This window comes from Odocoileus virginianus, chromosome 31, assembly GCF_023699985.2.
Source record: "Odocoileus virginianus isolate 20LAN1187 ecotype Illinois chromosome 31, Ovbor_1.2, whole genome shotgun sequence".
Taxonomy (NCBI): Eukaryota; Metazoa; Chordata; class Mammalia; order Artiodactyla; family Cervidae; genus Odocoileus; species Odocoileus virginianus.
Window position 1 is genome coordinate 1,745,123 of NC_069704.1, and position 19,530 is coordinate 1,764,652.

Genomic DNA, 19,530 nt, shown 5'->3' on the forward strand with positions numbered 1-19,530 from the left:
GGGGCAGCCTCGTCCCGCTCAGGCCAACACCAGGTGGTGTTCAGCGGGGGCAGGCTCATGGCACAGCCTGAAACCTTGTAAATCCTGACTGACAGAGACGTGACCACACGGCAGCAGGGACCGCGGGGGGACTCACTGGCCTCACTGCAGTGTGCACACAGGCCTCCCGGAGCACCAAAGGCCGTAACTGCCCGAAGCACAGTGCAGACCAGAGACGACCGACACGCGAGCCCGCCCCGGGCGGCCTCCAGGAACACTGCCCCGGCCAGGGCTGCCCTCCCGTCTGCTCTGGTCACCAGGCCCTGCTTCCTTCTGACCCACAGGACCCGAGCTCGCTGTGCTGGGCCGCCCGCCGGGCAGGTGCTGCAGACCTCGGACTGGGGGGTGGGCAGCGGACAGCCGGACAGCCCACTCGGGTCCAGGGGACGGGAGCTTCTTCCCGGACTGCAGGGATGACTGAACTGTCTACACTGTGCTCCAGCATTCAAACGGTAAATACACACACGTGCACTCACAGAAGTGTATATGCCCACAGCAGTACAGATATGCACACAGATGCAAGCACACACGTGTGTATACACAGATGTGTGCATGCCCACAGCAGTACAGATATGCACACAGATGCAAGCACACACGTGTGTATACACAGATGTGTGCATGCCCACAGCAGTACAGATACGCACACAGATGCAAGCACACACGTGTGTATACACAGATGTGTACACGCACACAGCGGTACACACTAACACACAGACATAAGCACACAGAGGCACACATATGCACACAGACAGAAGCATACATGCAAACGTACATAAGCACACAAACACGCACAAACGTGCTTTATATGGATAAAAACTGGCTCACACTATGCCTGATTTTCTACGACTTGATCCTTTTCACTTCTTAGCAAAAAGCCCCCAGCACGTGGTGAACACACAGAAACGACACGCTGGGGAGAACGGTGGGTCTTGGGTGCACTGCGTGCTGCACGCCCAGCCCTGCCTCACGCCCTCACCGTGCCCCGCATGGATGCTGCTGGACTGACATCCGCCCTCCTACCACTGGGCACTGGGGGTCTCCACCCCACGCATGGCACATAAGGCCCCAGGAACATCTGTGCACGTTCATTTTTGCATATGTGAACCAGCACTATTTCAAGAGAAGACAGAATCTAATGTTTTTCTTTTTCTACATTTATGAAGCACATTCAGATTTGGAATTAGTATTTCTTTAGGAAAAATAAAACTGGTTGATTGAATGAGTCACAGCAGCACAAACTAGGCTGGTTTCTGCCTTTCCAAATGGTGATGTAATCAGCAAAATAAATCACCTAATTACCGCCCCCCCACTAGGCACGCACCAGTGGGAGTGCTCCTCCAAGGTCTTGACGGGCTCGGCGACGTTGCGGGTGTCCCAGAACCTCACCTTGCAGTCATCCCCACAGCTGGCCAGGTAGTACTGCTTGTTGGGGTTGAAGTCCAGGTCCCGCACTAGCTGGCCATGGGCGCTCTCGATACAGTAGATCTGGCTGGGGGCGGGGATGCACAGGTAAGAGGAGGGACATGGGAAGCACTGCCCCCCACAGCCCCCTCCCAGACCCCAGCCAGCATGGGGTCCGGGCTGGGGCTCCTGCTCGCTGGCCGCGCCTTTGACCCTGCAGACGGGCTGGCTGGCGGCTCTCAATGGGGCGACCTGGCATCCTGATGAGAGGGAGCCGGAGGGAGGGAACTGTCATGGATGAGCAGAGACAAGACTGGACAGCGCACACAGCCCACGTCGGGAAGGACCAGAGAGACAGAAAGTGCGTGGAACAAGGATACAGTGCTGACGCTGTCGGGAGCCGCAGAGACAGAATAGGAAGGAGAAGCAGGAGAAGCTACAGAAACACTGAGGGGGACACTGCCTGTCACGGCCAGGGCCATCCCTCATCCATACACACAGCCTGGGTGTCGACTCAGCGGCAGGAGAGGCTGAGTCGGCCACAGCTGTTTAGAGTGCACATTTGCACATGTGCTGTGTGCATACACACACGTGTACACAGTGCACACAGCACACGTGTACACAATGCACACAGCACACGTGTGTGCCCGCATGGGTACATGTGCCCACACATACAGGTGTACATGCCCACACGCGTGTGTACAGAAGAGCAGGCACACACACAGGTGCACAGACCTGACTGATTCCCCACCGCCCAGCTCCAAGCCACCCCTCATAGGGTGTGGAATTACACTGTCCTGTCTCTACAGTGACCCCCTCTCACGTCACACACCCAAACCAGAGGAGCGGTCATCCTGAGGTGGGACAGCGGCTTTGGACAAGAGGCCTGCGTCCAGCAGGATGGACAAGGCCTAGCCCGGCCCCACAACATGCCCGTCACTCCGCCCTCTCCGTATCCTGCTGGGGGGGGGGGTCACATGTTCTCTGCAGCTCCCAGGGGGCAGCTGCCTCACCTGGCACCCCAGACCTCCACGCTCCTGCTCATGGCAACGACTTCAGTCCTTTTCATCTTTTCTCCCAGATTGGGTTTTCCAGCCCAAAGCCACTTTAAAATCTGGAACTGGTTTCTACATCCTGTACCTTTCCAATAGCCTAGTAATTTCTCCCTAAACAAGAGGCCCAAGCCTCAAGATCTTGCAAGGGAAGTAGGGAAATGGATAAAACAAGCCTGCCAGGGTCCTGGGGCCTGCAGAGTGCTGACTCAGGCTTTCCTGCCAGCTCTGGGCACAGCGGTCTGAACACAAAAGCCCCGTGCACCCCCGGAAGCAGCCAGCCGAGGAGGCACACGCAGTGGGCAGGAAAAAGACCAAGGAGGCATAGAGGCTGTCTGCAGGAAAGGGACTGTGCGGAGAAGAGTCTGGTGCACCCACTGCCCAGCATCCCAGGGACGCCCTCCAGGGACGGCGGGCAAGGGGGCTGCAGGACACCACCCCCCAGACCCTGGATTCGGGGTCTGTGAGGTTAGCCTTCGAGGTTTTCATATAGACCCCAAAAATCTTCACATCCTTCAAGGAACGATGAGAACAGGAAAAGACAGCCACGTGCCCTGGAGGCACGCATTCCGGTCCAGAGTCCCCACCATCCAAACCCGCAGCTTTCAGCCTCACAGCAAACCCAGCACAGCCCAGCACACACACACACCTCGATTATGGATTACCCCCTGCGCTTTCAGGGGCCCCAGATCGAGATTTAAGGCTGTGCCGCCGCCCTTGAAGGCAACACGAGTTATTTCCCGACCTCCGTCTCTGCAGCTTAGTGATAAATTACGGTGTGCTGCGGGGATAAACTGTATCTTAGAAAAGATTGCCGGGCTCCCGTTGCCATGACAACAGAGCGCACCCGTCACCACCACACCTGGCACGGAGAAGCTGCTCTCTGTGCTCCGTTAGCAGCGCGGGCTGTCTGTGTAATGACTTAGGTGACAAACTCTGATCACCCCTGGGCGTGCGCGCCGGAGGCACAGAGCTGCTGAGCCACAGACGGCAGCCCTCACCTTGGAGTCACCCATCACAGGACCCGGGAGCCCGCGGTCACCGCCTCGGGCCTGAGCTGCTGCAAAAGCCTGACCTGGATCTCCAGGGGAGACTGCGGCCACCGAAGGGCACCCGGAGGAGCCAGACCACCGGTGAGAGGCTCGGACCCACAGCCCCTGGTTACTGAAGGCAGGGCGGAGGAGGAAGGCGGCTGTGCAGCTCCCTACGACCCCGAGACCGACACAGACCGGCCGCGTGGCTCCCAACAGAGCTGACCCGAACCGAGCCTGGAGGACGGGGGCGGGGCACGAGGGGGCGGGGCACGAGGGGGAGGGGCACGAGGGGGCGGGGCACGGCGCAGGGGGCGGGGCACGGGGTGCGGGGGGCGGGGCGTGGGCGGGGCACCTGCGCGAGTCTGGCTCGGGCCTTCACTGACCTCATGGTCCGCGTGTCCCAGCCTCGGATGGCCGTGTCGTTCGCCGTGGCCACCTGGGAGCAGTTGTGATGTGGGCTCCAGCGGCCTGTAGTGAACTTCAGCTGTCCTTTCCCTTCCAGCGACGCTGAGCTGGCCAGCTATGGGTTTGGTGATGTTTTCAAAGGAAGAAGGAAACAGAAGTAATTTGAAGTCTATTCAGAACGTTTAAGAGGATATCTTGTATAGGATACCGTAGAAGATAATTATTGAAAATAATTAGGAAGCTTTGTCTTTGTTTTCTCCCCTTAAAAGGCAAGAATGTTTGAACCATATTTGCCAAAAATGTGTATATATATATTTATTTATTTACAAAATGGAGCAGAGCAAAAAAATAGCAAGGGTATTAATAGAGCATCTCTCAGACAGGATTTGCCGGTGTAAGATCAGAGGATCTGCTCAAATCTGAGGCAATGATACAGAAGAGCCCGAGCATCGGCCTCCTCCAAAGACAAGGATGAGGCGGCAGGGGTCTGCACGGGCGGCCCCAGGTGCCAAGGGACCAACGGCCGCGACCTGACCACACACACGCTCAGACAGTCCCTCCCCGGCCTCAAGGGCCTCTAGCTCTGTTACTTGGGGGTTAATTGATCCCAGTGGGTAACAGAGGAGACCCTGGAGAGCACTGGCCCTGGACGAGCCTGGGAGACGGCACCCCATCCCGCTGCCCACCCGCCCTCGATCTCACGCACAAAGGCCTGTCACTTGGGGGGATGGACGCGGGGGCGCCAGGCTTGTCTGTGGGGATGGACGCGGGGGCGCCGGGCTTGTCTGTGGGGATGGACGCGGGGGCGCCGGGCTTGTCTGTGGGGATGGACGCGGGGGCGCCGGGGCTTGTCTGTGGGGATGGACGCGGGGGCGCCGGGCTTGTCTGTGGCCCTCAGACACCCGCCCCTCGTAACTCACTTCACTTCACCCTGAATACCAGCCTCGCCCTCTGCAGAACCTCTGCACGCGGCCCAGTGCTGGATGGAGGCCCCAGACGCAGCCCCACCAGCTGTGGCCCATGAGGCAGTCAGTGCAAGGGTATTCGATCAGAACCTGGGGAAAACCATGGCTTCCTCTCCCAGGAGCCTGGCCCCGTTAAGAAGTCTGATAGCAGAGACATCTTTAAGAATGACTCTGAGCCAGGGCCCCATTTACGTAGTGACCGCCGCATAAGGGGTCACCGTGAAGGAGGCACTGACCAGTTGGAAGCACCTCACCTCTTCCTTGGACAGTCTCAACCTGTCCCAGAAAACCTTTCTCCCCAAAACCCACTTTCCCGCCTCACCGACTCTGCAAACCACGTGGACAACAGGTTGCGTGCCAGCCCTTCTCGGCGCCAGTCCGCGCAGGCACACGCGCTCCTCTCCCAGGGACCGAATGCCTGGAGTCCACACCCTGAGTTCCAGACAGAGGTCGGAGGGTCAGGACAGCGTCTCATCTCTAAGGAAACTTGCAGATGGTCCTGCACCGTCCAGCTTCACAGGGAGCCCTCCTGGGCGCCCGCCCTGCCCCCAACTCCATGATCGGGAGCAAGCGCCAGGTCGAACCCTTACGAAATGTCACTGCCAGTCAAGCTCCCCGTGCTGCCTCTACTCCGACTCCGTCGGGCTCCAAGAGAAGGAAAGTGCGCGAAACTGACCAGCACAGCCTGCTTCCAAAGCCCATGTAGGTGGCCTCCGGCCAACAGTCCATGAGGAACCCAGGCCCTCTGTCCATGCACGTCCGAGAGCCCTCCGATGAGACCCCAGCCCCACTGACACCTGGCCCGCAGCCTCACAGGCCTTGAGGTTCCAGACTTCTGACTGTTCCCACAGAAACCACGTGATGGCCACTGTGGGAAGTGCTGACAGTGTGGTGGGCGCTTGTCAGGGAGCATGGATAACTGATAAGACCCCGTGTGAACTCAGCAGTAGAGACACGGCTGCGGCCCAGCCCCCAACCCACCAAGAGGGCAGGAGTCCCGCCCGAGGTCACACAAAAAAGGCAGGGCCCCCCACCCCCCTCAGAGAGGGCAGGGACCCCACGAAGTCATGCAGAGAGGGCAGGGGTCCTGCCCAAGGTTACGCAGAGAGGGCAGGGCCCCCCACCCACAGAGAGGGCAGTAGTCCCATCCGAGGTCACGCAGAGAGGGCAGGGGCCCCGCCCGAGGTCACAGCCGCCCTGCAAAACGGACCGGTTCCCGCTCCACCACTCACTCAAACACAGGAACCACCGGGCCCACAGAGCGCCGTGCCCATGGGTGCCGAGAAGTCTGCGAGGCAGATTTTAATGAAAACCTGAAAGACAGCTCACCATCAATTTTTTAAGGGGCTACGTGGGGCAGCCAGCATGGTGCAAGTTGTAAGGTTAATCAATCACTTTTTCTGGTTTCCTGGTGACACGGAGACAGAACTCAGCAAGAACTCCAGAGGGTGCAGTGCACATGGTAATCTGCTTCCCAGCATTAAAGAGAAATATTCAGTGCTTCCCGGTCCAGCAGGAGTGATGAAAGGCTCCCCCAAACCCTCTCAGAAGAGCGACTGGCGCAGGACAAGAACAAAGAAGGCACCGCCCATGAACAAAACGCTGGGACTCGAGCCGGCGGGGGCAGTTCAAGGAGAGTGTCGGCGTGAGGTTTCCAGAGACCCAAGCAGCAGCCCCATCACCAAGCCCCACGGCGTGGAGAGGGGGCAGGACTCAGCGTGGAGCGGGCAGGACTGGGCAGACCTGGGCTGGGGGCAGGACTCAAGGATGCGGGGCCCAACACACACTCCTCGGGGCCAGAGAGCTCAGCGAGCGCCACCATCCTACTTCCCCCCGCCCCGCCCCCAACAGGAAGCAACTGTAGGGCAGGGGCCTTTCCAGCACAAGAGACGCCGCGTCCACGCAGGCAAGCCCACCGTGAGCCTGGCCCTGGCTGCCGGTCACACAGCAGCCCCCACCGCGGGAGCCTCTCTCCCTGGAACACCCCGCATGGCCCCCGGGGACTAAGAGAGCCCTGAGCCAGGCCTGGTGGGCTTGTTCCCCTCTCCAAGACAGGCTTAGGCCCGGACACAGAGTCACACGTGAAAAAGAGACAAAAGGACTCCCAGAAAAGGCTTTCCTTACAAACCAAGGATGCTATGGAGCCTGGATGTGATGGCTGGAATGTCTGCAGCCACCTTTTGGTCACGACGGAGAGAGCAGTGACAGGTGGACATGGCAGAGGAGAAAGATGCAGAGTTGCTGGGCCCTCAATTTGATGAAGACCCTGAATCAACCAACCCCGGGGGGCTTTATTCCACGCTTCTTGTTTCGGCAGACAATAAAACCTCTCTAAGTCACTTCTTATGTCCTGAAGCCAAATGCGTTCTCAACGAAACACCCAGGATGCCCCTGAGTCAACGCCATCAGGGGTGCCTCCAGGGAAGGGCAGCTCCCCTTTGAGCCGGACCCCCGAGTGGGTCCCCACTTTCCCAGTGAGTGACCACGAGTTACTGCATTTCTCTGAGGCCTAACTTTCTCCCCTGTGTCTCATTTTTAAGACAGATATCAAAGAATCTGCCCCCAAGGCTTATGAGGATTCAACAAGACAAACCCCTAAAAAGCGCCGCCCCTGCCCGCAGATCTGCTCCGCCTTCAGGGAGCCGGGGGAGGGACGGGGGCGCTGTCTTCTGGGCCCGCGGAGAGGACTCAGGACTGTCGTGGAAACAGGACTTGGCTGGACACCCCAGCCCCATTGTTGCCTTCAAGACGGGAAGAAAGGGTCCTGCCGCCCCCGCCCCGGGGTCACAGGGCAGGCGGGCTAACCCCCTGCGTGCCCTGCCCCAGCCCATGACAGCCCCACGCAGGGCTGGCAGCTCCCACCCCCGTGAAGGACTCTGCCCCCCAGGAGTGCTCCGGCTCCACAGGTTTTGAGAGCGGCCTCCTGGAAACCAGAGTCCCTGTGTTTAGGACATGCACACACAACTGCAGGTGCCAGCAAGGGTGAGGAACCTGAGGTCATTTCCGATGTATCTGTAGTTCATTTCAAGCAGGGCTGACTCCACTGCAGGAAGAGGAGAGCAGAGCTTTCCTTCTGTCGCACCGAAGCCAACCCCTCCTCGTGGACAGAGACGTGTCTGACACCCACCATGCGGGTGTGATCTCGGCTCCAAACAGACTCGAAACAGGGAAGGCTCGGAGGACGGATTCAAGGTCTTTGGCCGAGGTGGGCGAGAAGGTAACGGGTATTCCTGTCCCATAGAGGAGCCACGAGCGAGGTGCTAGAGAGACGGCCTCTCTGCGCCTTCCACTCTTACCTGGGGGCTCCAGGAGCCGGCCCTTCTCCCCACTGGCCCACTCCCCATGCGCGGAGCCCAGGAAGCAGAGGGAAGCAGGGTTGTGGGCAAGGAGGCGAGGAGCCTGGGCCTCTGTCCCCGGGCGGTGAGCCCGCCTGCGGCTCAGGCAGAGCAGGCAGGGCTGCAGGGAGCAGCTCCCACGTGGAGCTGCGGCCTCCTACGGCACACGTGAGACCCTGCACGAGAGATTTCTGGAAGCACACCGGGTCCTTGAAGCCTGTCCTCTTCTCCCAGGAAGTGCTCCCCTGGGCACCACCCCCAGGCCTGCACGCGGGCGGGTGACGCCAGCCGCCCTTCCGCCCCACGGAAGCTAGTTCTTCCCGCAGCCGGGGAAAGCCCAAGACCCCGGGCATGAGCACGCGCAGACCCAAACTGGGGGGCACTGCATCGGCCCGCGTGGGGGTCCCGGGCCCCACGGAGCACCCCCTCCAAGGCCTCCCCAGGGCTCCGCTAATGATTACAAATGGCAGAGAGCCTCCGATTTAATTGCAAAAGGTAATGATGCAGTGAGCATAAGATTAGATTCACCGCAGAAGGCAATATCCTCAAACAATAAGGACAAAAATTGAGGAGCCGGGTGTGAAGATGGCTGGAATCGATAGGAAGGTTTCGGTATTAAATACTCCGGCCCCAGGGTCGCAAAGTGGTATCGACAGAACTGCTGACAGCAGATAAAAAAGGGGGAGAGAAACGAAATTGGTCCCTGCAGAAAATCAGTTACAGATTAATCACCCTACCGTAAAATCATTCTGAGACGACAGAGGGTCTGAAGAGCTGTTCACACTTTGATGACTGGATGGGCCTGCAGAGTGGGGGCCCCAGGGCAGTGGACTCCTAACCCCCCTGGGTACCACCTTCCGGGGGGGCGGTGGCCGCTCCGTCACTCCGCACATCCCTGGACCGGGGCCAGTGTCGTTGCACAGCACTGCCGTGAGGCCCGGCACCCTCACTGCTCAGCCTCGTCCCTTTCTGGGCTCAAGGGCGGTCTCGAGGAACAGCCCCCTGAGCGCAGGTGGGGACAGGGGGCAGGAGTCCACACCCTGCACTATGGTCTGGACACCCCACCGAGTCCCCCGGAAGGCGGAGGCATGGGGAGACTGTGGAGGCGTCTCCCCGGACTCAGGGGGCCTCAGGGCAACGTCAGGAGCCAGCTTCCTTCATGTTCCCACTTGGGCCTCAGTTTGGGTGAAATCTGCTTTCTGCTCCAGGATTGAGAGATGTCTTATTTTTTTCTTAATTTTAATAAAGACAGATTTTTTTCCTGAAGCATTATGACTGTGCTAGGAAAGCTGGCCAACTCTTAACTTCCCGCGGAAGCCTGTGAGAGGTCCTTCTGTGTGTGTGGACAGGTCACTCCACACTGGGACGGGTCTGACTTCCGCGCTGTGTGTCGATGAACAATCAATCACTACACACGCAACCTCAACCCAGAGGGTGAAGACACGAGGCAAAAGAACTGAGCGCGCGTCCCGGTCATGAGCGGGCAGAAGTGAACACGGTCCCTGAACGGGTCTCCCAGAGGCACGCCTCTCGAGCCCCCGGGTATGGCAGAGGGGCCCAGGTGTGGGCGGCATTAGAGGCATTGTCATGTCAAATTGCTTCATTTTCTCAAATGCACTGAAATTATGAATGCATATAAAACAAGACATTTGATACGAGGACATTTTAAGGAATCACGTATGAAAAAAATACATACCAACGGGTAGAATATTTAGTTTGTGAAAAACACACTATTTGAAGTGAGGAGTATGTGAAAGCCAGACTGGTTTCCAAGAAGGCTGGGGCAGAGTACTGCGCAGGTCTGGGGGTGAACGGGCCATCGGGGGAGACGCCGCCTCCTGGTCGGGGCCCTGCAGCAGAGCTGCCCCCGCGCCGCAGGGCGAGACCTCAGGGGACACACGGGCGCCTGGCGGGGCAGGACAGCAGCCAGCGTGCATACCACATGGACAGAAAGGCAGACGCGCCCGACAGCCACACCCTGAAAGGCTGAGGGGTCACCACGTCATGGTCAACAGTCATTTTCATGACCATGAAACCTTTATGTCACAAATGCTCCTCTGTTAAAGGTGACCTTAACCAAATATATGCTGAAAACCGTTCATTAAAAAGACTCACACCTGAAACAGAAGACCACAACTTGGGGCAAATTATGGCCAAAGGGGAGAGTTTCGTCAACACCCAGGTTCCGTGTCTCCTTTGCACACGGCTCTTAGACTCAAGTCGGAGGCTTCCTGCCCGAAGGAGACAGTCAGTCATCCGACCGACGACGAGCCAGTCTGCTTCTTACTTATTGCACAATCAGTGTCAAGATTCTAAATGTATATGAACCGACAAATGTACTGTGAATTCACCTGAAGGGTCTAATCAAGAAGACGGAAGATAGAAGCCCTGTGGCCTGAAATCACTCACCATGGCCTGGCTGGAGCTTTCCTGCAGATCCCACAGCAGGATGTGGTTGTCGGCCAGCGAGATGACCCTCTTCCCGTCTCCCGCGGGCTCCCAGGTGACGCTGCGGGAAGGAGGGAGCCCAGCGTTAGAAGATGCCCACCCCGAGGCCCGGAGCTCGGACACCCGGCCCTCGGCAAGGCCCTGCCCAGCCTGTCAGCAGGGGGAGGCAGCGTGACCCGGGGCAGCTGCCACACTCCTGAGGCCTGAGCGCCCGCGTCCCTCCCCCAGAGCCAGCTGGTGCTGGGTGGGAGAGGGGGGCCGTCTGGAAAGTGATGAGGGTTCACTGAGGTCAGAAGGATGGGGCCTGTGATGGGGAAAGTGCCCCGGTGGGGACTGACCCTGCTCCCAGGCTCCATCTCTGACTCTCTGCTTCTCTCTCTTCCTATCCGTCTCCGTCTCTCTCTCTCCGTCTCTCTCCCACTGTCCTGAGAACACACAGTGGGAGGCAGCCACCTGCAAGCTGGGAAAAGGGCCCGCTCCTGCCCCTGGCCTGCCCACACCCTGATCCCAGCTCTCCAGCCCCGAGAACTGTGAGCAGTCAACTCTTGCGTCCTTGTGGGCCCCCAGCTGTCGGTTTCATCAAGGCACCTGAGCTGAGGCACCGCTGACAGCTTCTCCCAGGACCTGAGGCGCAGACAGCTGACAGACCCTGGCCACTGAGATGCACGGGGGCCGGCTGGGGGCTGGGTCTGAAGGGGCCCAGGTGGCCAGTGCCCACATCTTCCACTGCCCCCTCCTGGGAGGGCAAAGCTGAGAGTCCTGGTCAACCGCCAGGCCCGAGATGTCAGATCACGTTCTTCTGTCTCAGCCTACGTGAGTCATGGTTTCCCGTTACCTGCAGCCAAAGCCATCCTAACTGACGCGATGCATATCTGAACAACTAACGAGACAAAAATCACGTCGCCTATGTGATGAAACCATGAAGAGATCGAGAATTTTTCAGCGCGACCACAGGAATGAATTTCTGTCTTCCCTAATGAAATTCTTCAGAGCTTATGGAGAGAGCTTCATTTCACATCCTCGCACACACGGCCACTGCAGACATGGATGGAGACCCTCACGGCTTCTCTTCCACACAAATCACAACACTGCCCGACGGGGGGCACCTCCCTAATACGACCCCTCAGGACCGTCAACGGGCTGTTACGGCTTTTATCACAACACTGCCTGCTGCTCGGTCACTCAGTTGGGTCCAAATCTGTGTGACCCCATGAACTGCAGCCCGCCGGGCTCCCCTGTCCAGGGGACTCTCCAGGCAAGAAGCCTGGAGTGGGTGGCCATTCCTTTCTCGGGGGGACCTTCCCCACTCAGGGGTTGAACCAGAGTCTTCAGCATTGCAGGCGGACTCTTTACCACTGTGCCCCCTGGCGGCCCACCTGAATGACCAGAGACGCCCAAAATAGAAAAGCAGAGAAAATCAGGTACTTCAGAAAACTGACACGAATCCTGTCAGTAACAGCTTGTTAACTTCCTGTGAAAGAGACGGGACTAGGGAGAAAGCCCCCAGCTGTCCTGGGATGGAGAGAAAGCCCGGACGCTGGAAACCTGGGCCCCGTCTAACCCCGGTGTGAGGCTGCGGGGAGGGCACGGAAGGACAGGCAAACACGCCGTTCCAGGTCTGGGGCACGTTCTCATTGTTGCCGCAGGCCCGGCTCCCACACAGGGCCTGGAGAGACACCCCAAACAGAAGGGAAAGGGGCCTGCACCCAGCATGTTTGGGGGAGGCTGTGGTCAGAACGTGCGTCTGCCAAAGCTGACATGATGGGTGACTCTGGACAGCGCACTGTCAAAAACTGTAAGAAGAAACCAAACCCCACGGGAGCACACACAGAGGCGCTACTCAAAGCTGCGTCAAGGAAAACCAGGACCGAGGACCAGGAGGTAAATAAAACAAGGGCGCTCTTCAGGCCACTGAGCAGGTGGCCGCTGTCTAGACGTGTGGACCGTCCCGCACGGTCACTGCGGATGAAACACGCCCCAAACCGCCGCCTCCGCCCGCGAGCCTCGCCCCGGCTCCCGGCTCCCATGTTCTCCCCCTGCACTCCTCCCAGGCGTCTCCCTTTGGTCCTACGACTTCTGCCCCCACGGAAGCAACAAACCCAGTGTGTGTGTGTATCCGTCTACAGACAGCCGGCACGCCAGGCGACCGGGGTGCCTGCTGCAGAAGGGCGAGCCTGAGGTGCAGGCACACAGACTGTCCCCAGAAGGGACGCCCCCTCTCAACCAGGGCCCGGCCGCCGACCAGAGCTGCTGTTCACTGCCCACCCAGGGGTGACGCATCTGACAGTAAGTGCGGTGGGCTTACAGGGAGCAACCCCCGTGATCAAGAGAGACTGGAATAAGTGGGGCATGCAAAGTGCAATAAAAAAGGAAATTCTACTGCATCACGCATCATCACCAGGGAACTAGTGCTATAAACATAGGAAAATAACCCAGAGTTTCTGCCACACTTGCTACTCCAAACTAGGGCATTTATTTCTTTGTTCATAAAAGTCATCCACATTTCTGCTTTTTTTTTACTCTCTCTCCATGGATGTGAGCGACATAAACCTGTATTAACAAGTCAGGAGCCAGGAAGCACGCAGCCAATGTATGTACATTGCACCCCCTCATTATCACTGAGAGAGAAACAGGAGGAAAGGGCCGTCTCTGCAAACAAACCCAAGCCAGAGAAACGAAAGCTCTGTGCGCATTTAACAAGGCCAGGACAGCAGGGGTGAGGGTCCCGGTCTCACAGGCTGCACATGATCAAACGAGACTCACTTCTCTCCCTCAGACAAGTGGCTTCAAAATGAGTGATTCACACGCTAGATTTCGACACCTGTGGTAAGGACACCGAGAAACCCTTCAAACAACCTCAGTGCAAGATTACTTTGGTGGTGGTTTAGTGGCTAAGTCGTGTCCAACTCTGGCGGCCCCACAGACTGAAACCCACCAGGCTCCTTTGTCTGCAGGACTCTCCAGGCAAGAACGCTGGAGTGGGCTGCCGTTTCCTTCTCCAGGGGATCTTCCTGACCCAGGGGTCAAACGCGGGTCTCCTGCACTGCAGGCAGATTCATTACCAACTGAGCTACGATTACTTTTAATCCACGTCATTTACCTCTCCAACCTACTCCCTGCAGTCCCTTCTGGCAGGCAGGGGGGCTGCCAGGGCAGCATAGCTGCTGAAAGGACGGAGACCACCAAACATGAGACACGTGAGACGGCAGTCAGAGCTCGCCGCAGAGCTGAAGACAGAGCGCACAGCTAGGCAGGGACTGTGGCTCCAGTGGTTTTCCGAAACTCTCCCATTTGCTGCTTTACTGAGAAAGGGAAAAACCTTAAGTAAGAAACACAACTATTAAGTCACTGGTGATTGTGTCAGTCGTTACCAGTCAAGTTTTGAAAACCTTTTACAAGGAGAATGTAATACATTATTTCCTCAATTTTTATATCTCTCTCTTAAAATACAGATTTGGCAACCTGATTAATTTCTTCCTGCTCAAAAATTTACAGCAGAATGTAAGTTAGCTTTTCGTAAATGCTACGAAGATTTAAAAAAAAAAAAAGAGCACTTCAAGAGTTACACCCTGAAGCCAGGAAGCCCGTTTTGATCAGTCTACGGAGGCAAGGCTTCCTACGGCAGTGACACGCGGACACCTGTACTGACATGACCGCTTACGCCCAAACAGGGCCCCCTTACTCACAGCAGACGGGTGTGGGCTTTGGGCACCAGTGAGCTACTTAGTGAAGGTCTGTGTTTACTCTAATGCTGCTTGCTTGCACAGACTCACTGCTCCATCACCCACGTGCGGGGCTCAACAGAAAGATACCCTCGCACTAAGAGTCCAGCCACGGACGGTATTCGGGTAGGAGGACCTGCCCTCCCCAGAAGCCCCCTGGGTGGGCTCGTCTGAGGCCCCATCACAACACAGGGTGGACGTGGAACCGATGGACACCGCCCCCTGGGGCTCCCGTCCTGTCCTCCTTCTGCAGGGCGGCTCTGACAACCATCCCGTTTGACGTGGAGACATCAGCCACAGGGAAGGGGGAGGGCGTCTTTACACTGTCCTGTGAGACCACCAACTGTTCCTTCCCTGCACAAAGTAAGGGCTGTTAGGCTTACCAAGTGGCACTAGTGGTAAAGAATCTGCTGGCTAACGCAGGAGACCTAAGAGACACAGGTTTGACCCCTCAGTCAGGAAGAACACTCGGAGGAGGGCACGGCAGCCCAGGCCAGTATTCCTGCCTGAAGAATCCCGTGGACGGAGGACCCTGGTGGGCTACAGTCCATGGAGCCACAAACAGTCGGACACGACTGAAGCGACTTAATACACACACACAAGCATCTTTCCAGACTTCTCTCAAAGCTGAGGCCACTCCAGCAGTGAGCCAGGAACCAGGAGGGCAACTTCTGGCTCCAGTTCACAAGCTTTACACCTAAGGACATTCAGGTAGGGTGAGAGGAGGAAGACACACGCAGGTCTTATAAAAACCTGCTAAGTCTCCCGTGACAACGCTGTGGTAACCACGGAGACCTTTCCACCCTCACTGACAGCAGAGTCAACGGTTGGCTCTCTGAAAACTTCATACATCCTCTCTACTTATCCTCTGAGACAGCTTTGGAAGATATTAAGGATAGCTTAGAATTCACTCCGTGTAACATTCACCTGAACCAACACACACTCCTCCATCCTGTGGACTGAAATGGAGAACCACAAAACCAGAGATGAGGCCCCGTCCCTTCTTCTGGCCAAGACACCCCAAGTGCTCGGGGACCCGCACAAGCTTCTCTTCTTGTGTTTCCTCCACACTCAACCCAAACACCTGTGCCTTTCTGCTTCTCCTATGAAGACGAGTAATGTGGATGCCACTTCCCGAGATCCCTGACCCTCAGCCAGGCTGGCACATCAGCGTGACATTTACCTCCGCCTACCCCAAAGAGGAACCTTCCCCAAAAAGCTGGCGCAGAAAGCAGAGGCCGGTGGTCCCCCATCGAGGGCCCGGAGCATCTGGGAGGGCCTGAGGGAGACCCAGCTTGAGCCTGGGGTGAGGCTCCCCAGCCATCTCAGCCCCTTCACTTGAGGGGGGAGCAGGGCCCGTGGGGAGGGGGCTGCAGCCAACTGTCATAACCACACTGCATCCCCAAAACTGCTGGGCTCTGATCTCAGTGACGCCTCCTTTAAGCAGATGCCCACCCAAATGGGTCTCACCGCCCACAAGACCCCACAATCTGTGTGCCTGCCCCCGTACACCACCCGGGAAGTGGCCCTGTTCCCACACCACGGACTCTGCCCCCCAGCTCGGTGGGGGGACAGGCCCACAGCCAAGGTCCACCCCCTCGGCAGCCTGAGAGCCTCTCCAGCATCAGGAGGAGACGCGGGGCTGCAGTCACCCTGTGGAGGCTACTCAGCACTCCGGCCGAAGGCAGTCGTCAAACGGCCGAGATCTCACAGGAGCCGGTGAAGGAGAGCGCCATCCCTTCCTGCTCTTGCCTGCTGCGTTCCCGAACACCTCCCCCTCGTGGGACTGCAAGAGACACCGGGGTGAACAGGGAACGGGTGGGCTGCAGGGACCCCGGGGAACTAGGGGTGTTTGTGGTGGTTCCCATTTACGGGGTCGCTGTGAGACATGCACGAGGCGATGCGTATAAACCCCGCCCCCAGGGCCCAGGGCCCGGTCAGGACTCAGCCTCATCACTGTGGCCCCAAGTGGTCCCAATTCGCCCCTTCTCTCCCGCAGCGGGGGGCGGGGGGGGCGGCGGCGGCGCTGGGCTGTCCTTGGTGCTGAAGTCGCTCCTTCCCCGGCATTACCAGGCGCTGCCCTTGGTGCTGAAACTCGCCCCTTCTCCCCGGGGGGGGGGGGGGGGCGGCTGTCCTTGGTGCTGAAGTCGCTCCTTCCCCGGCAGCACCAGGCGCTGTCCTTGGTGCTGAAACTCGCCCCTTCCCACCGCACCGTCAGGCGCTGTCCTTGGTGCTGAAACTCGCCCCGTCTCTCCCGCAGCACCAGGCGCTGTCGGTGCTGAAAGTCGCTCCTTCTCTCTCCCAGCACCAGGCGCTGTCCTTAGGGTTGAGAGCCCCGCCATGAAAGCAGCTCAGTCTACAGAGACCGCCACAGGAGCACGAACTAGGCAGTGGTGACCACGGATGCGACAAAAGATGAAATCGTGCAAAACGACAGAAGGGCCTGAGTGGGGGTGAGCAGGGTTCATCTGGAGAGACGTTAGGAAGAGCCTCCCTGAGGAGGTGACACTGAGCCCATGGGAGTCAAGGGCTGCAGATCTCCCCAGGCGGCCCCTCCAGGCCACGTTGGGACCTGTGTCCCCACGGGCAGAAGCAGGAAGTCAGGCCCCGAAGGGTCTGGGGTGTACGTTATGCCAGCCCCTTCACTGCCTCATTTACAGACAGTACCACAAATCCAGGGGCCCTGCCACGACCAGAAACGTCACCTCCTTTGCAGGAATGGAGACCTGCTCTAGAGAATCTGGTGGCTTTCCAGTGACCCTACTGCCACCTGGGACAGGCAAGCACAAGGGCCCGGGCCCACACGGGACACATCAGTGCTCGCCCCTGTAGCGTGTGCCCGCCAAGCACACAGAGCCACAGGCCCTCTAGAACGTCCCCCCTCAGTCCTGGCCGGTCCCTGGAAGGGACTCAGGACACGAGCGTTGCCCGCCGGGCACTGCCCAACCCTGCCTGTTGCAGTGGAGGCGAGGAGGCTGTCCGCCCAGTGTCCCGGCTGCTCAGGACAGGTGGCTCTGAGGATAGGAGCCCGTGCCTCGGCCGGTGGACACAGCCACGCTCTGAGGCCCTGGGACTGTGCAGTGCTCCTGGATGCCCCCACGGGCAGCAGCAGAGGACGGTCAGCACAGCTGGGAGCCGCACTCCTAGATCTGCTTTCAGCACAGGTAACAATTCAGAAGGGCAACAAGGGAACGGAACCACTGCCTGCCATGCACGTGACCACCAGCAGCACCCTTCACCCCCACGCCTCCCCGGACTCGAGTTCGTGCGTCAGGAGGATACTGACTGCACTGAAGACACTCCAGAGAAGGTGCACGCCCCCCTCGTGCCGGCGAGGGCACCGAGACGGGGCCCGCACTCCCCGCAGGGGCAGCCCCCCGCCACCACAAAACAGACACAGCGCTGCCCAGCCCAGCGAGGGTGCCGAGACGGGGCCCGCACACACCGCAGGCGCAGCCCCCGCCTCCACAAAACACACACGGCGCTGCCCAGCCCAGCGAGGGTGCCAAGATGGGGCCCGCACACACCGCAGGAGCAGCCCCCACCTCCACAAAACGGACACGGCACCTCCCGGCCCAGCAGCTGCCCCCGGCACCAGGCAGCGGAGCAGAGACCTGGGTGTGCAGAGACTGTTCAGAGAGTCGGCTCACAGCAGCCCAAAGCTGCGGACCCAGAGGCGCTTGCACGGGCACGCGTCCATGGGCTGTCCATCCCCCCGGGTCCTCCTTGAGCAGGACCACACACACACGTGCAAACACTTCCTGGGGAGACGGGGCTGCCATCTGAGACACGCCTCCAAACAGCTCCATGTGGGGTGCGGGCAGCTGTGCTTTGGGGGACAGGACAGGCCCTCACACCCCTGCTGCACAGACGGCTCATGTCCTGGGGAGAGAGACCCGCGCGGCCTGGCGGGTGCTGACACCCCTCCACCCCCCCAGGCGACAGGCCTCCCAGGCTGTAGCTCTGCTCCCCACCTCCCACACCCAGATGGGGAGACCAGGATCAGCCCCAGCTCCAGACCTCCTCAGAGACCCCCTCGCCAATTCCTGAGTATCTCTTCCCTCGGGGCCCATGCACAGGGCTCACAACTCCAGCCTGGCCCCCGCCCGCCCGCCCAGGTCCTGGGTAGATGTTGACACCACGTACCCCCCTAGAGAGCCTGACTCCTGGAGGCCAGGTCCCTGGGCCATGACCCTGGAGCAAGGCGGGGTGTGCAGTGGGTGCTTAATAATCACCTGCTGGACTAGATGCGTGTAACTGTCAGGGGGTGGCCGAGAAGGGACTGTGCATGCACACACACTCGGGAGTGCTACTGTATCAAGAACTGCTGTTGTGACATGCACCCCCATCACAAGGGCACCCCTCCGTCACATCTAGGAAACAGGGCTTCTTGAGGGGTGAGCTGGGCGTGCTCTGAGGTTGGCCTGTGCGTTACCCCAGAGGCACAGCCACCCCGTCACCACGTACATGGGCAGCCATGTGCCAGGGAGCCCTGATGGGAGGCCGGAGGCGTCTGTCTGTCTTGACACTGTGCGGGACGTTTGGGGAAATAAATTCGGGACAAAGCCTCCAAGGACTTGGGACACCACATGACCTGCACAGGGGCATCCACTGGGTCCACGGAAAGTGACACCAGAAGCCTCCAGCCCAAGCCGACAGAGAGGTCAGCGTTTGCACAGGATGGCGGAGCAGACGTGCACTTATGAAGCAGAAAGCACTGGAGTGTTTCAGGGCTGGCCGGCGCCTGACAGTCCTCCCAGAAGGTACCAGTAGGACGGACGTCAGCAGGAAAGGCCCCGGACACAGCTCCACCCAGAGTGTGTGCAGCAGGGCCCTCGGAGACGCGTCATCTGGGTAACAGCTGGTACTGAACAGAGAGAAGGCGAGCTACTGCCACCTCCTCTGCACACGGCAGAGAGGCCTCTGCGGGGCACCTGCCCCCAGGGGCGTGCGGGGCGGGGGGCCTACCAGGCGGTGCTGCCGCGGGCCGCGGGCTCCAGGTGACAGAGCAGCTCCAGGGCGTGTGCGGGGCTCGTCGCGTCCTCGGGGGACTCCTGGCCGCCGGGCTCCAGTTCCGCAGGCATCCTCCACACAGCGGCGCAGGTCACCACTTTGCTGTCTGCAGCTGC

At 59.1% G+C, this 19,530-nt stretch overlaps 1 protein-coding gene across 3 annotated transcripts in view; it reads right to left on the reverse strand.

The window, feature by feature from the left end:
- EIPR1 (EARP complex and GARP complex interacting protein 1) overlaps positions 1 to 19,530 on the reverse strand; it is a 64,360-nt gene that overhangs the window by 3,108 nt on the left and 41,722 nt on the right. For 2 of the 3 annotated variants that reach the window (XM_070459164.1, XM_070459163.1), the window contains 4 exons: positions 19,370 to 19,526; positions 10,641 to 10,740; positions 3,910 to 4,046; positions 1,361 to 1,528 (listed from right to left, as the gene is read on the reverse strand). In XM_070459164.1, the coding sequence (XP_070315265.1) occupies positions 1,361 to 1,528; positions 3,910 to 4,046; positions 10,641 to 10,740; positions 19,370 to 19,526 (562 nt within the window). The remainder of the gene's footprint in view (positions 1 to 1,360; positions 1,529 to 3,909; positions 4,047 to 10,640; positions 10,741 to 19,369; positions 19,527 to 19,530) is intronic. The other variant, XM_070459162.1, reaches the window with a different exon arrangement.